Here is a 17,839-nt window from a genome sequence, read left to right as displayed (position 1 = left end):
AGCTTTTTAGTTATTTTAAAAACTGGTGTAAGTAAAGTCTTAATTAGGATATTGGCAGAGTGGAATTGTCATTTTCATACAAAGGTCTATCCACATACAGCATCCTACCGTGGATAGCTTGTATTGACAGAAGGCTATTACAATCCGTCGATTGGTTATAAGCACACTTTTATTTTGGATTAAGATGTCTATCTCAGATAGTCAACAATAGATTGAGATAGGTTATAGGGTTTGGGCGTTAGTATACATATGTCGCCAGCGTGGTCTTTGATTTAGCGTAGGTTTAGGTTTGATGTGTAAAGTAAGAAAAGGATACATACAATCTGTAGGATAATTATATTCTTATTTGTACAGATATGAACTTTTGTATAATATAGATAAAAAAGGAAGAATTTTCCTTTGACTATACAAATGACAATTTAATTAATTTGAGGAATCTCGCTTGTAATAACAGCGAAAACGATTCGTACGAAAGCAAAAATATTATTTCATAAAATTAATATCCAACAGACTTTCGCCGTAAATATTGTTAAATTCTTTTTTGATTTGATGTGGTTTCTTTTAAGCGGTACCTTCATATAATCAAAATATCTTTGTTCACCTTTGAACCTTCCGTCACGCGTAAATTAGGGACAAAAAGGTACTGCACGTAGTAATTTCACTTTAATATTCAAACTAACAATATTTCTACACTGTTTATGATATAATAGTGATTATCAACCTTGAGGCTAACAGTTTTCTTTTCTTTTGGCTCTAACACGGTGTGTGCATTAGCCAGTGCCAAGTATGGGATTTTTATAATTCGTTGTTTTAAAACCAATCGCGACATAACATAAATAATTGAAAGCAAACAGTTTTCTTAATAGCAATAGTCGTTCGAAGGAGGAAGAAAAACATTGTAAAAAAATGGAAACCTAAGACCAAATCTTATCTAGATTAAGAAAAAAGGTTGTAGTGCCATTGACCTTCCTTAGGTCATTCACTAATGCCAGTAGATAAGTAAAGTCAATTAAAGTCTTATAATAGTGTGGTGTAGCCAGCTTAATAAATACTACGTATTTAAAGTCTATTTATTTAAACTCAACACAATAAGGACCTATGGTGTGTACATTCAAATATAGATACATTACTAAAAATAATGTAAACTATAATGCATTAAAACAAAAGGAAATCTGCGGAACTAATACACTTGCGTTTCGGCGTGCCCACGACTATTGTTAATAATAATAGTACCGATGAAGCTGGGGCGTATCTGGTAAGATGTGTAACACGAATGAGTATGATTTTAATGTGTGTACCTTGGTCAAAATATGACAGATAGAAAACAGACGGACGCAATAGCAGAGAATCGAGGAAAAGATTATTAAAATAAATTATATTACACACGGGATTAAGATTTAGATATACAGATATCTATCTATTTAGATATTGCGGTCACTAGGCTTAGTGGCTCAAAACCACTCACTGATGATCGGTCTTTCTCTCCATCCGGTCTAACAACGTAACGTGAGCCAATAAATTATTGTTGCTCAGGGCTTTCGACTTTTAACAAGCCCACGCAATATTTGTTACTACGGGTAGTTGGCATTTTCTCAAAGTTGACGCTAACCACACGAAGACACATACTATTTTCCAAGTAGCGAGGATTAAAAAAGAATTGAGCCATTCTTCGCCTATTAATCAAGTAAAGAAAGTAACGTTTAAGTGTTTTTATTGTAAAATTTGCTTTTTTAGTTATGCGGATATTATGGTGATGTGAACCCAATATACCGCATTTTACATATAATCCTTTAGTTTTAATTACAAAATTCAACTAACCTCCATTTCCGTTAAACTACGTATTTAACTTTTGTTTCACGTTCTTTTCTTAACGCTAACATTATTTACGAGTTCGATTATCTTTCTCCGTTTCCTTCGGTATAGACATTCTACAAATACAATAACATAGGTATCGGTTACATACGTTCTGTGTATTTTTTGTCTTCAGAAAGTTTGAAACAAACCGGGTATTGGCATATCTTTATGTTTTCGTCTTATTGACTTGCAGATTCAAATGTCGGTATAAATGTAAATTACTTATGAAACCATTTAATAGAGATTACCTACATAGAAAATACTTTTAAATAATCTCATCGGAATGTTAAATTAATTACAATAGAGCTGCGATATACACATTAAATAAGCATCACACGCTTTAAATCAAATATTCCTATAAGCAACACTTCATCACATCACATCATGCTCACAGATTATGTGAAATAAATAGTATTATATTGTATTTCATGACAATGCATATAAGTACTATGTGCAAAAAAGAACTGGCATAGTGATTATGCGAACTTTTTTTAATTGTTAATTATTAACGAGATCATTTAAATTATTAATATTTTTTATTAATAAATAAAATGATCTTGTACTTGAATTTTTAACATATCTCGGAATATAAATAATGCTTAAACATAATGACATAACAGTGTTGTTAACATAAAAAGAAAATTGCACTGCTGCGACTGCAACCTCCTAACGGTGCATTTTGTGACAAATAGGTATTAAAACCATCTACAAATAATTGAAAAGTACAATGTTTAAAAAATGTGTTTCTTTTCAGATGAAGACGCTAATTTGTCCAGAGGAGCGACCGAATTGAATAAATAAATATTAATATGAATTTGAATATTGATCTGAATTTAAACGGCCCAGAGAACGCCAATCATACAAAGAATGGGAACGATTTTGGAGCACTTAAAAATTCAACAGCCAACGAAAGCGAATTTAATCTACAGAATGAAGAATTTATATTTGACAGAACAGATGTTAGAGCTATATTTATCACATTGTATACGCTCGTTTTTTGTTGCTGTTTCTTTGGTAAGTCATTAACGAGAAATTTACGTAACAAACACTAAAAGGTTGTAACAAATAAATAAGTGGCGCTACAACCTTTTTAGGTCTACGCCTCAAATTTTTGTTTTGTTTCATGATCATTTGTAAATATAATTAAATTAAATATGGCAATTGGGTGATCCGCCTCCTATGCTTGACACACGCCGTCAACTTTCTGTGTCTAAGGCTCTCTCAGCATATTTTCCTTTACCGTTCGAGCGAATGTTAAATCCGCAAAATAGAAAGAAAGTTCATTAGTGCACAATGGGGGATCTAACCTACACCATCGGGGATGAGAGTCGCACGCCATAGCCTTTAGGCCAACATTGCTAATATAATAGCTTGCAACATAAAATTATGTAAATTACATTTACTTTAAAGATTTATCTAAGATGAAAGCCAGCATTTAAGGACCACAAGGTGCCACAGGGACCAGACTTATTATGAAATTTGTTTTAATTTTCTATTTCTTAATTTGTATTATTATAAATAATAATAATAATAATCTGTTTTCTGTTTCTGTACCTAAACGTAAAAATAAAAAATAAATATGTCGTTAAGAAAATTGAAAGTACTGTTTATTTTTGTGTTGGAAATAAATTATGATTTAAAATACATAAGTTTAAGGTATGTATTAAACTGCTCAAAGATGGGGAGAACAAAACATGCTTTAGAAGGTTTATAAATAATACTGATGAAGATTATATTAGGCATTATCACAATATGGCTTCTCGCCAAAAACTCAATATTAGCAGTTCCGTTAATTACATACATTACAGTAAAACGTGGAACAAATAAAATTAAAATTTCCATATGCAAAGACAAAGGTTACGCTTCAAAACTAGGCGAGATTAATTAAATGCTTCATATTCCATCATTCAGCGTCTTTCGGTTTGCTTATGCTCAAACTTCTTGTTTTATGATACCATTAGCATTTAAAATAGCATTGTCCTATGACGTAAAGGTACATTTTAAGATTCTTAACCATAGATATCCGGCGTAGACACTTTTTTTTTTCGGGCGTGGACACTTCCGTGCTTCTGTGTTTATCAGGCGCACTACCCATGCATTTAAAAGAACTATTTCGAATTTCAAACGACTGGGGCAATTGATCTAACATGACCATACGCACCGTTTTGAACGGGACAGTTGCTTATTCCAATAACGAGTCCCAGTGTCCCCGATGAACTGTGGGACGCAAAATTGTCCGATTTTCAGAAACCGCGCGAAAATTTGAGCAGTAGTACTTATATAAATGATATGATACCTACTTATATAATATAGTATTATATAATATAGTATTATATGAGATAGTACTTATATAATAGATATGAACGTGCCCAGAGTTTCATTCTTATTTGAAATCGTCACAAAATTAAAACAAATTTGTTTTTATGATAAATATGACATTTTGGATACCTATATATTGTAATTCGTAACTTTGAGCTAACTAACTTTTTCTAAATAAATAACTTTAAATTAGTGTTTTTTTCATTGAATACCTATTATTTGACCTAAATTAAACCTATGTCTCGTTTTGAATCAAAGAATAAAGCCATTTTATTTTAATATCCTAAAGTTTCATTTCTAATATTATTAGTATTTAGTTATATCTAAATGTTAGTAGTACGAGTAATATGTAAATCTATCATGGTGGGTCCATGATTTTTTTTTGGGTGAAAGCCTCTTTCAACCCTTTCCTCTATCTATCGCCAATAGTTTGCCATTTTTTTCCTGCTATTTCTATCAAATCACCGCGCACCTTCTTTTCGCCTGTCCACTAATTAAACCTTACTAAATGAACAATTAATTTTCGTAGTGATTTAATAATGCGTCGTTTTGGCTATGGCACAATTAACACCTGTAGAACTCCAAATCCATGTTGATTCTACCTAAACGAATCAAGCAATCAATAAATGTTATTGACAGAATATTGCATATCATTTCTCCCTTACAAGAGAATTAAATATATATATGTTACAGCCAAAGTAATTAATCTGGATATTATGTATATTATCTAGCCATTATTTATGATGTCTACTCAATTTAGATAAAGTGATAATTGACACGGAATTAATCACATTAACTAGCAATTTTATATAATATCTTCAAATACTTGGATAATGTAATAAAACAAGTAGGTACTGTTAAGGTTTATATATTAAGAATTAAAATGACATTGCCATAGATAATAATTCTACATTAATGAACATTGTTATAATGTAATTAAACTTTATAAAGTAAACTTAAAGCTTACTAGCCGTTAAAAACAACAAAAAAGAACAGATTAATACAAGTATTTGGTATCTATCGTTGAAGACTACAATAATAAAATATTTAAAATGAACTGACATTCATTAACTGAGTCATAAGTGTTATTTATTGTTACAAGTAAGGCTCAAGTGACAGTTTGAGTTACACAAGAGGTTTGACTTTTAATATTAAAAATTAAAATAACATTGCCATAGATAATAATTCTACATTAAATAAAATTGTTTTAAAGTTATTTAACTTTACAAATTAGAAAAGCTCACTAGTCATTAAAAAAAAAATTAAAAAAGAACACAGAGATCAATAAAAGTACCTATTTAGTATCTCTCTTTAAAGACTATAATAATAAAATATTTAAAATGATGTGAACGCGGCAGCGGGATGAAGAGCGGGAGGGGTAACAAGTCAGTTAGACCGTATTTATTACTTTGGCTAACTTTGTCCCGCTATTATGAATAATATCCGGATGAAGTGATTAATTATCATATTGTCTAGTCAATTTTGTTTTTATATATAATGACCAGTCATTATTTATAATATTTATTTAATCACTGTGACTGTAACATATATATACCATAACTGACAGATGCTTATTATTAGCCCACAATGTATATGACCCGAGTTTGTTAGATACCTAGAACCAAGAATGCGGAACATATATAGATTTCAGATTTAATTAAATTTCGCATGTTAGTACGCTGATAAGGCTGAAATTAATTTACATAGACCTAAATTCGGCTATGTACCGTTATTCAATGTTTGTATACTATTAAGAGTAAATATACAATAATAATAACTTTATTCATTTACAATTTATGAGAATGCTATATCTTCTTTGAGTAACATAGACTTTATTGCTGAAACATTAAAATAAATGTCGGCCAGTGCAAAGGCGTGAAGACACAAATTTAATATAATTTTTACATGATTATATTGACCCCAAATTGCAATCAAATTCATGATAATGTACATACAGACAGACAGAATGGCGATTACATACTCATATAACCCAACGAAATAATCGAGGAAAAAAAATTAGGATGAATATATTAAAACAACAAACTTTACCTTTGTATTACAAAAGTATGTATTAATATTTAATATTAAAATAATTGGCTCTGAAAATACGTTTGTTACTTACAGCGTTAAAACTTTACCGTACGCACAAAAGCAATAACAATATTGCTTTGTACGAATACCCGAGTTTTATGTTAGATTAATCATTTTCTTCGCATTACATTGAGGTGTTATTTAGAACGTACATCAATTTATATGGTTTGTAAGGTTGTTACTTTCACATAATTACGAATGAACGTTGTTATCATAAGGTGATTTTGTGTCAAGGTCATCGGAAATAGTGAAATGCTTAAAACTTATTAAACAAATTGGCGATTAAAGAAAACTAAGCCATTTCTCTCCTGATATTGTAATAAAGAAAACTACTTTAAAGAACTGCTTGTAAATTTGGAATCTTAATTTTTTTTGTTTGTAATCAATCATTTTGTAATCATGTATTTTGTAGCTACAGCGCCTATTAAACGATGGGCCTACTTTTACGGTGTGATATAATTTTTTGAAGGAAAAAGCGACAGCAAAAAGAGACAGAAACATATATTCATAAGATTTGACGTGGGAGAAAATGAGATAGATAGAGAAACTTCTTAAGAATCGTAATTTCAAACCGGAAGCAATGGAAAAAGCGACAGTAAAAAGAGACAGAAACATAAATTCATAACATTTAACGTGGGAGAAAATGTGATAGGAGGCATTATACAGCCTCTTTTTACTGCCACTTTTTCATTTAATCGAATTTCAAACTTTCGTTGTTTTAGTTTCTGTCAAATTAAAGATTTATATTAATACTATAAATTAAAATTTGTCATTAAAATATACTGTTTTTTTTAGATAGTGAAAAATGTTTAATTTAAACATGATTAATTATAAAAACTTTGCTTTTGAAGGTTTCACTTCTACCACGTGTGAATTGTACATATATGTTTTTGTTTTTTTTCTTCCATAATATACACCTTCTGCAAGATTACTTAGTTTACATTATACTTGTACATACTGTATATTACAATGTATGTACAAGTTTCTTAACCTACTTAGTAATAATAAAATTAATAAAAAGATAATTAAAACAAATTTTAAAAGTTTGGTCGAGGTGACAACCCTTGCAGCATTACCTCGCTATATTGCGATACTTATATTCGAGTGAGGAAAACAGCAGATCTGGGATCAACGGTACTAGCTACCAGGCGCCAACTTAAATAGTTAATTAGCGCCTGTGCACTTGGATTCCACGGCCAAAGATTCTCTACTCCAAAGGCAAGAAAATCGAAGTCGGAGGAAAGACTTATATTTGGGACTTTTATTATTTTCTGCTCTGCGGCCGTCGTAGCATATTTTGATTATCCGACGGAGGTGAGAAGGGGCAAAGGTGTCAACAGAAGTAGCTTTTCATACCAAAACCCGTCCCATCGTCCAAAGAAAAGGAACGATATCCCGGCCGCTTGCCATTTTCTCTTGCAATGCCTGTTGGCGCCAAAATGACTTAAATATTGTGGCTAGAAAGTTTTTTCTAGAAAATATATGTCTATACGCTAACGATAGACTCTTACAAGTACGCGCTTACTTTTTGTTTCTAAATATTACCTTATTCGTAGACATTATACAATCCACTTCAAGTTGCCCACTGATGTGATTACGTTGACAAACGAGTAATGAAGTAGTAACGAGTTAAATAATAATTTTAATTGTTAAAATATGACCTTATAACTTTAGTGATAGTGTGGTTTCGACTTTGGGTTTAGTTAACTGCTCTTTTCTTGGATCCGAGTGGAACTAGGCCATAGTACCGCCCACTCGGATCCGTGCGAGCTTCCCGTTATTTTTTTTAAACCATTGCCATCCCTAGGTCTCGGGTTCGAAAATGATTTTTTAAGATAAATAATAATATAGATGCATACATATTTTCAAACATTCATATTTACTTCATATTTACCATAGTCCATAAAACGTTTGGGTTTCCGGCTATCACTTTGTAATTTGTATCCATTGTAAAAGCAGTCAAAATATATGTTAACAAAAAAACTAACTTACTGAAGAATTCGTAAATCTTAATGACACTTATTATTGGACATTATCGAAAACAAGAATGTAAACTACAATTTATGAGTGTGGAAAAATTAAAGGGCTCATTTTGGCTTCAAGTGTGCGATGATTATTCATTTATACCTTCTACTTAAAGGCGTACAAATTCTTAAAAGGCCCGCAACGCGAGGCCTCTAGCATCGAGAGTGTCCATGGGCGGCGGTATCACTTAACATCAGGTGAGCCTCCTGCCCTTTTGCCCCCTTTTCTATAAAAACATATGTACTAAAATATGTAAATGTAACTATTGTTAGGTTACATACAATAATAATAGTTTAGTAGGTACGTGTTCGTGTATTTCATTATTTAAAGGCTTAAGCTCGAATGACTGATTTGAGTGGAATTAAATTGGGTTGGAAGGCACATCTGATCAACTACTTGACTATAAAGAGACCACTGAAGCGTGCACAAATTTGTATACCATGTCTCTTATAGGTATTCATACATTCAGTTTCAAGACTTCAAATATGTACAGAAAATGTATGTAAAGAGACTATCGATTTAGTTGTCCCAATTTTCGTAAGGTGTGTTGTTAAGCTTAATATGAGAGTTTTTCCTCCAACTTTGATTTTCTTCCCTGTGGAGTAGACTCTTGTGCCGTGGTATTCAAGTATACAGGCGCTTGGTAGATACAGGTGACCACAGAACTGGTGCTATCTTCACTCAACGAATAAGTTTCGCAATACAAGATAAAGTACAGTGCCACAGACACCAAAACTTTTAAATTTGTTTTAGTTTTCTAATGAAAGTTTCATTTTCGTGCATGAGGGTAACTATTTTACGGATGAAACGAAATAATATAAGCGTCACGAAGACGTGCAGCGTTTTTGTTGAAGAAAAGAGAGAAAGCGATTTAGAGTGAGATAAAGCGAACTAGCCTGAAGAAAATAGCTACGGAGCGCCGATTTTTTTATTTATTCATATTATCATAAGCACGTAGACTGTTTGCAAGCAGTGTGAATATAGGTATACAAATACATGAAGTGATCATATACTGGTACATGATCATCTATTGGAGCTTTAACCTTAGTAATAATTAATTTACAAAGAAGTTTCATTTCAGACATGTGTAATTAGTACGCACGCACATAGATATAAGGAGGTTAATCAAAAAAATTGGCATTAAAAAGTTGATAACTAGCATTTGCATAAAATAAATAAATCTTATGGAAAAGGATGTTCACGAATACGAAAAAAAAAACTGTTAATCTCTCAAATTGCGTCTCCAGCTTGGAACTAATACATGTTTCAAAGCCACGGTTGTTTTTACTGACTCGGGAATAATTTCAATTCATTTATCCCTTTCGTCAGATATGTTTTCTGTATTTTGGTCCCGTATCCCGCGCTCGATATAATCCCGACAAATATTTGTTTGTTGTGAATCTTTTAAGTGATTAAATATTTATTTTCTTTCATTGTTAAAACCTAGCGTTTCTTTCAATTAATTAAATTGGGATAAATCCCAACCTTAAAGGCCGATCCTTAGTTAGCCGATCCGATGGCTTAGTTTGTAATACTCCCAGCATTTCCAAATTGCTGTGTTCAGAGGTAATAATAATAATTTTGCAGTAGGTACTAAAATCTTTTAAGGAACCTATATATTATGAGCAAATAGTGATGATTTTTTTGACCGGACTATATCAAAATAGATATTTGAAAAAAAAAACAAAAATTCCCGGAAGGCTGAATTTTGGTGGAGAGCTGTGGTTTACCATTACAAGTACTGACTTGTTTTAAATGATTAAAAATGTATTTTTTAATAACGGTGAATCCCAGCTCTACATACATTTTTGGCTTTCCGGGAATTTTTGTTATTTCAAATATCTATTTTGACCGGACTATAAGCATCACTATTTGCTCAACACTATTTTTATGTCTAAATTGGCCGGACTATTATAGAAAGAGAAATCCAAGTCTTCAGGGTTAAGAGCCCCACTAGGCACTAGTCTAAAAGTGTCCTACTGTATTGAGTTGGAAGACTTAGAGGACTAAGGTAATCATATGGATGATCAATAATAATTTGCCGAAATGTTAACATCATAATGTTGGTCCTATGGCGTATCGTAAAATAAATAATGAATAGTTAGTTTTTTATGTGAATGTTAATATAAACTATCTATTCCAATAACAGCTTAAATTATTTATAGGTTGCGCGGTTCTATCCGAGCAAGGCAGTCGTAAAGTAATTTTTATAGCATTCGTATTAATTTAAAATTTAATAATAAAGACGGACGCCATCTAGTGGTAAAAAATATAGGCTGTGATGTTTCAAAGTAAACCTACATGATAGACCCCTTCTCCTCTCCAAATCACGGTTGTGCACCAATGCAATTTTCTTTTTATGTGTACCAGTTAGCACTTGCTTCTGGTGCCCTTAAACTCGCAGTATTTTCAGAGCAACTTGCACAAGGAAACCGGCATGTCTCAAACACATTTATACATATTTTTTGTTTCAGGTAACCTTCTTGTTATACTCGTCGTGACGCTATCTAGAAGACTAAGGTCCATCACTAACTTCTTTTTGGCAAATTTAGCGGTAGCAGATCTGTGTGTAGGGGTTTTTTGTGTCTTCCAAAATTTGACGATATACTTAATACCTAGGTAAGTGAACATTTTTTGTTAATCTTATTTTATGCACGCCGAGAGATTTGTGGAAACGTTTAAGAAACTCTGAATTACCTCATTAACTGCGTTAACAAGGCCACGTTACCTAAAGAAATACAGTATTATTATAATGCCTAGGCCTACGAACGAATAGCATTCTCAAACCAAATACTGACCGCATTATTTTAGGAAAAAAAAACTCATTGCTCTGCTCGCCGTCGCTGTAATCATTAAATATATATAATATATGTTCTTAGTACATGTATTTCTTTATATAATATATATAAGATATTAGTATAAAGAAATACATGTACTAAGAACATACAACAATCTTGAAATAAATCCGCAAAATCATGATTGTTATGACACTAGACTCATGGATAACTAAGCAAAATAAAAAAAATATGTAAAAATTTCTAATGTCTTAGTAGGCGTAAGCCCCAAGATTCAGTCTGGATAAAGATAGAGAAAATCATCCAGAATCGTCAAGAAATCGTTGGAGTATCTCAGTCTGATCTACTCACATCTTTTAAGAATAAATATCAAAGAAACAGAACAGAAATCTAAGACGAACACAATCTTATATATAAAATTCTTGTGTCACGGTGTTAGTAACCGAACTCCTCCGAAACGGCTCGCCCGATTCTCATGAAATTTTGTGTGCGTATTGGGTAGGTCTGAGAATCGAACAATATCTATTTCTCATCCCCCTAAATATTTTTATTTATTTTTTAGACAAAATTTTTCGTTTTAATCATAATCGTGTTTTTTTTACGATACACCATACAAAAATACATGCAACCCTAAATTTTCACTCCTCTACAATCATCCCTTATGTTTTTTTTGTTAATTATAAACTTTAATTTTTTGCCACAAAAACATGGCAAAACAACGTTTGCCGGGTCAGCTAGTAACTTTATAAAATGTTGCAATGCATTTCATTTATGTTACATACAACAGACAGGAAAATTCGGAGGTACAATTAAATTACTGTTTTAAAGCTCGCGGCTTCAGACAAATACCGTGGCTCATAAACAAGACATGTGCTTGTTCTTATATTTTTTATTCTTTCAATAATGTTATTTTGGTTGAGTTTGTTTATTTTACTGGATTTTTTCCGTTCACAGATCGTTGTATGCTTTGGTTATATTTATACCAGTTATTGTAAGATTTGTAGGTTAAATGTAACATGGGTTGAAAAGATACAAAACAATGATATGAAAATAGATCGGCGCTACATACTTTGGTCTGGGCCTCATGATTCTCTCTAAAAGTAGGTGTTCAGTCCTCTGTGTGTCACGCACTACTGAGTTTATGGCAGTAAAGTAAGCAGCATCTCATTAATTATATTTCCTTGAACTGTTAAATGCGCATATAAACAGAACATCCGTTGGTGCATTGCTGGGTCCAATACCCATACCATAGGCATGAGAGTCGATGTATATCAATGAACGAGCTCGTAGGCGAAGACAGTGTTCTGCTAAGGACAGACTTAAAAAGAATAATGTCAGAAATATGTAGATGTGATGAAAATGTTATCCATTCTTAATATCAGCCTCTTGCTTAGTTTCCGCGTGACTGGACGGAAAACTAAAGTTTTAAATTGTCTATTTTTATAGGTTTATACTAGATTGAAATATTTATGAGGTGTATATTATTTTTAATATTAGCATCCTGTCCCGGCTATAAATGCATCGTATAAAATATTTTTAAATTTTATTTCCGTTATGTTCCATTTTAAAAACAGTCCAGCCGTTTTTGAGTTTATGCAAACATACAGAACTAAGGCTTTCTTAAAAAAAATATATACTGTTTTATATTATATCTAACTTAGGGTCCTTCAAGAAAAGAGCGTACCAATTCTTAAAAGGCCGGCAACGCACTCGCGAGCCCTCTGGCATTGAGAGTGTCCATGGGCGGCGGGTATCACTTAACATCACGTGAGCCTCCTGCCCGTTTGCCCCCTGTTCTATAAAAAAATGGTGACCGCTTTTAAACTCTGGACGTGCGCTAAACAACATAAAACTTTACGTTCATATTTATAAAAACTTAATTAATTGCTCCTGTAAACAAAAGTCTTTTGAGACACTAAAACGTGTCAAATTCGTTTATTCAATCTCGTGATCGCGACGTTATTTAAGCCGAAAAGCCGTATTCAGATTTATTAACTTTTTAAGGGTAGATTAACGATTACGAAACAAGATGTAATCTCTCGTTCGAAAACGAAAATCAGTTTAGGATTCGGCATTAAGAAATATATGAAGATAATAAAGACCAAACTTTATTATCTTCACATATTTCTTTAGCCTTATATAACTAAATTAAATAAAGTTATTGAAATAGATTGATAGATAAACTTTATTGGTTTTATATTAAATCAGTGGCGCAAGCCTTTTGGGTCTCTCAGATTTCTATATCTATTGCATGGTCATTTGTCAATCTAATAGGCAAGTAGGTGATCAGTGTGTGATACACACGCCGGCCGTCGACTTTTGATGATTTCCTTCACCGCCGACCGAATGTTAAATGCGCGCATAGACAAAAATTCCGTTTGTGCACAGCCGGGGATCGAACCTACGATGGGTTGTCGATAGGTCAATACTTCTTATTGCTCAAGCTTTATTGATTTTAAATGATATACAGTATATCAAAAAGTAAACTAAACTGAACTTATTTATTTTATCTAAAACTTCAAGAAATTACATAAGTAACAGTTCATAATTAAACGCATGATTTTGAGTACCACGGTATGATATTATGGACAGTATTAATCGTTGCATTTAACTTTGATTTAAAAAATATCGAGTGCTGTTTTTTGCTTAAGATTACTACCAAATATGCATGGAACAAAATTATTACCTAAGTAACACTGAAAATGTTTAGAAAATGAAAAACGGCTTAACGTAAGCCCACAATGAAAGTCAATAAATCATTGACCGAAAATTTTCTCGCGTTAGATTCATTTTCACGTGTTACAACAGTTTTAGATTTGCCGCCAATTCATTAAAGCAAATGACTAATGGATGCAATATACTACATTTGGTTACCAAAGAGTCCCTAAATTGAAATTCAAAAAAGTTTTCATTAGCAATGTTTCTAACTGGCCAGTTCTGAACATTTTCAGTGTTACCCAGCGACGTACGCTTCGAAATATATACAATTAAAATTGTTAAATCAAACAGATGAATCTATAGAAATAAGCAGGTAATTCAGTGAATGCCCCTAATTTTTTACTTTTGTATTATATTATTTACTTGGATTGGTATTGCCCCAGTTTCTATACTAAATAAGGGCACTTATATTAGGTTGAAAATATTTCTCATTTTTCTGACCGAGTCTTGGTAATTGTGTATAACAGTTTATAGATTTGATTAAAGAAAACAGATGTAATAAAGCAGTTACAAATAAATAGCTTTATAAATCGCTTTACATTCAGTATTCTTCTTTTCAGTTTTTATTTGTATTTGCTTGGTTTTATTAAAGACTTGCAGCTGACCGCGTCCAACAATGGCCGTCTGGTTTTGTTTGTGTGTCAAGCAATGCAGAAGTTATTTGAAAGCGTGTTTTTTAATTTAAAGAAAATTTTCATTGTGGCCTTAGATTTAGAAATACAATCAACTATGTTTTTGAGATACAATCCTTCCGTTTTATTCAAACAGCTTTCGTGGTCGGTTCAAACTTTGTAGTCATAACTCGAAACTTAACTGATTTTATTGAAGTTGAACATAATATGATACCCACGCCCAAATATAGATGGGCGTTACGCTTCAACAAAGTTTTTGTTCTAATTAGTTTACCAAAGTCACTTCCAAATGTGGTGTGAGAAAACAATTGTATTGTAATATTATTCACACACTCACACATTCACTCATACTCAATGTCCAAATAGTTGTAACACTGAAATTTACTTTAAAGAAAAACTGTTGTAAAAATCTACTACTGAATAATTGTTTTCTACTTACCCACAATACAGGGACTCCCTCGTGTGAGGACTAACGATATTTGTACCATAAGTTTGATAACAATTAATTATAAAGCGTTTAACTTATTATTATGACATTGTGTTGATGATTATCTTATTATATGATCTTATTACATGACTTAATGTAAATTAACGTGACTTTCTTACTGATTTGTTACTATTATAAATATTTATGATGATTTTGTCACAACCGTTTTGTCATATTTTTGAAGTTATACTATTTTAGCGCGTTGGGAAAAAATGACGATGAGCAAATTTTTAGCATGCACGCGCACACCGTCACAAAAAACTGACATTTTTGTCTTTTGAAGTTATACTTCTTTGCCTCGCATCATTTTTCCAATGATGAGAGGAAATTTGTTCTATTGTTAGTGTCGTTTTTTCTACAAACGTAGATGCGAAAAAATAAAACTTTTTGAAAATATTTTAATCTTATTATTCCAAAGACGAACCTCTAACGCGTGTACATAAGTACCACGTTTGTTTTTATAATTGTTATTATTCAACTGTTTCATTTACCTTATCAAATAACTTCCTTCAAAAACAGGCACATTTTTTTCGCATTATGCAGATCTCAGAAACAGTATTTTCGTAAACATACGCACGCGGTGTTATTTATCCCTGACATAAAATGGCCATCGACCGGTGGAACAAGCCACCTGGAGCAAGATTTATAGTCACGGTACAAACCAATTTCCCGATTCTATAACTCAAGTGGCCATGGATATAATTAGTGGGAGTCTTTGTCCTCTACACATCATAGAATAAGGATTGATGATTTGTATATGGTTTCTTGAACTATGTTCTGACGTAGTTGCTTCCACCCGAAATAAAGAAGAATACTTTAGTCTAAATGATTTATTGAGAACCGCCTCTCCCACTCTGCTCGCTGGTAAGCGTTGTGATGCTTCCGACTCCATAATGGGAGATAGCAACACAGCTGCTGTCATTTCTAATTTGGTGAAGGGTTAGAGACTGTAGTGCCTAGGTTTATCATATAAAAATATATATCCATTATTGCACAGTCGGGCTTTGAATACATGACCTCAAGGTTCAACCACTAGGCATTGGATAACTAATGTTTTATATATAACTAAAATATAACTTCCACAACTTCGGTTATAAAACGAATTGAATTTCGCACCTGCTAATTCCCAAAGTTTATCCCTTTTATGAATTTAGTATCCAGATAAACAAATTTTGTCTATAAACTTTACAAATGAGCGTATCTAATTTATTATTATTTAATAAATAATTATCTCGTTATTTGGTACAATGCCGCTATGACCAAAGCTTTTAAATTTTATTGTATTTCTATTCATAATTTTCACACTGTAGGTTAAAATTGTAAATACTGTATATTTGTGTGTTGAATTTCAAGATTTTTAAGATTTTATTAAATATAGTTTTATGTTAAAAAAAAGATGTAATATACCAAGTAGAATTTTCCCTTGTTGACGTTGTTAACAAACTTCTAAGCCTAACTAATTGTCAAAATCAAAACCACGAGCTATCGTCAAAAATATTCAATTTATAGATTATTTCATTGCCCAGTCCCAGAAATATAGTTCTATAGAAAAACTATTTTCATAAATTTAAAAATGTACTAAATATTCAATACATTTGATGTATGTATTCAGCACTAGCTAGTAAATTACACGTTTAGTAATTATTATAGTATATAAGAATATTATATTTATCCAATAAATGGGACATAAGATGTGACATTACCAAACATTTACCCTTTTCCCGAACCTTTCATTAATAAAAGGCTCTCCAAATCTGAAGTAGGCTGCCTTAATAGATTCCATTTAAGCATGACCTTCAAGGAAATAATACAAAAGTAATAATGAGTAAATCATTCAAAGGGAAGAAAGAAATACGAATATAACGCTGTGGACAAAGTGAATAATATGGCATACAAAGTGTTTCATGCCTTAGTGAAAAATTGCCAAGTCACACCATTGACCGTATCTACGGCCCCAGGTGGATATCGAGATGTTAAAAATACTCAGTGTCCCAAAACACTTCTTTAGCTTCCTTCATGACTTCATCTTACTGTAAATTGTTGATGTCACGACCACGCCTTTAATTTTTTTTAACAATTATACAAAACGCAATCGCATTTGAATTGTTTAGTATGTGACTGTTTTGTTTTACTCACGCACGTGTAGACGTATTGTTATTATTTTAGGATCGTGGTTTTGTCGTGCAGACTCGTTAGATGATGTAAGCTTCAGCCTTGGGTTGATAATTTGAAACTTTAATCTATGTAGATTATATAATATATATGTAGATGATATATATGTGTAAAGGTTTAATTTTTCTTTATTATTAAACGATCGTAATGTCGTGTAAAACCATGTTAACAATGATGTGCGAGGTTTGTTTAGAACCAAATTTGTCACAATCTGGTAAAATCGAGCCCTGGGTAACGCGTTGAATACAATTCTTTTCGTCGTGAATTAGGAACAAAACTTAATTAAGACTGTATTGCATATTTGAAATAATATTTATTTTTATTTCAGTTGGGTGTTTGGAGACTTCTTATGCAAGATGTACCAGTTTGTACATTCCTTGAGCTACACGGCTTCTATTTTTATCTTAGTTGTGATTTGTACAGAAAGATATTTTGCAATAATTCACCCCATTACTTGCAAACAAATATTAACGTCACGGAGGCTACGAGTAAGTTCGATTTATTGTATCAGTAATAATCCGACTAAGGGTCAAAAAAAGAGCGTACCAATTCTTAAAAAGCCGGCAGAGCGCTTTCATTTGTAAGTTGCATTCTGATTAACTTTGATGTAGAGGTCAGTTTATCCGCTTTTAACACGTAGATTTATGTGATTGACTTCAAGCAATATATTTGATTATCTTCAAAGTTCAACAAAATGGAATATTACGTTGAATCAACCTGAAAGAAAATTTTGATTAATAACTTCC

General features: G+C 32.1%; 1 protein-coding gene across 1 annotated transcript in view; it reads left to right on the top strand.

The window, feature by feature from the left end:
* LOC110999828 (trissin receptor) overlaps positions 1-17,839 on the top strand; it is a 57,902-nt gene that overhangs the window by 18,055 nt on the left and 22,008 nt on the right. Inside the window, exons 2-4 of the mRNA XM_045631753.1 lie at positions 2,609-2,868; positions 10,764-10,908; positions 17,422-17,581. Of these exons, the coding sequence (XP_045487709.1) occupies positions 2,664-2,868; positions 10,764-10,908; positions 17,422-17,581 (510 nt within the window). The 5' untranslated portion in view covers positions 2,609-2,663. The remainder of the gene's footprint in view (positions 1-2,608; positions 2,869-10,763; positions 10,909-17,421; positions 17,582-17,839) is intronic.

The sequence above is a fragment of the Pieris rapae genome, chromosome 16, assembly GCF_905147795.1.
Source record: "Pieris rapae chromosome 16, ilPieRapa1.1, whole genome shotgun sequence".
Taxonomy (NCBI): Eukaryota; Metazoa; Arthropoda; class Insecta; order Lepidoptera; family Pieridae; genus Pieris; species Pieris rapae.
Note: the sequence above shows the minus strand (reverse complement) of the source record. Positions and strands in the feature narration are given on the sequence as shown.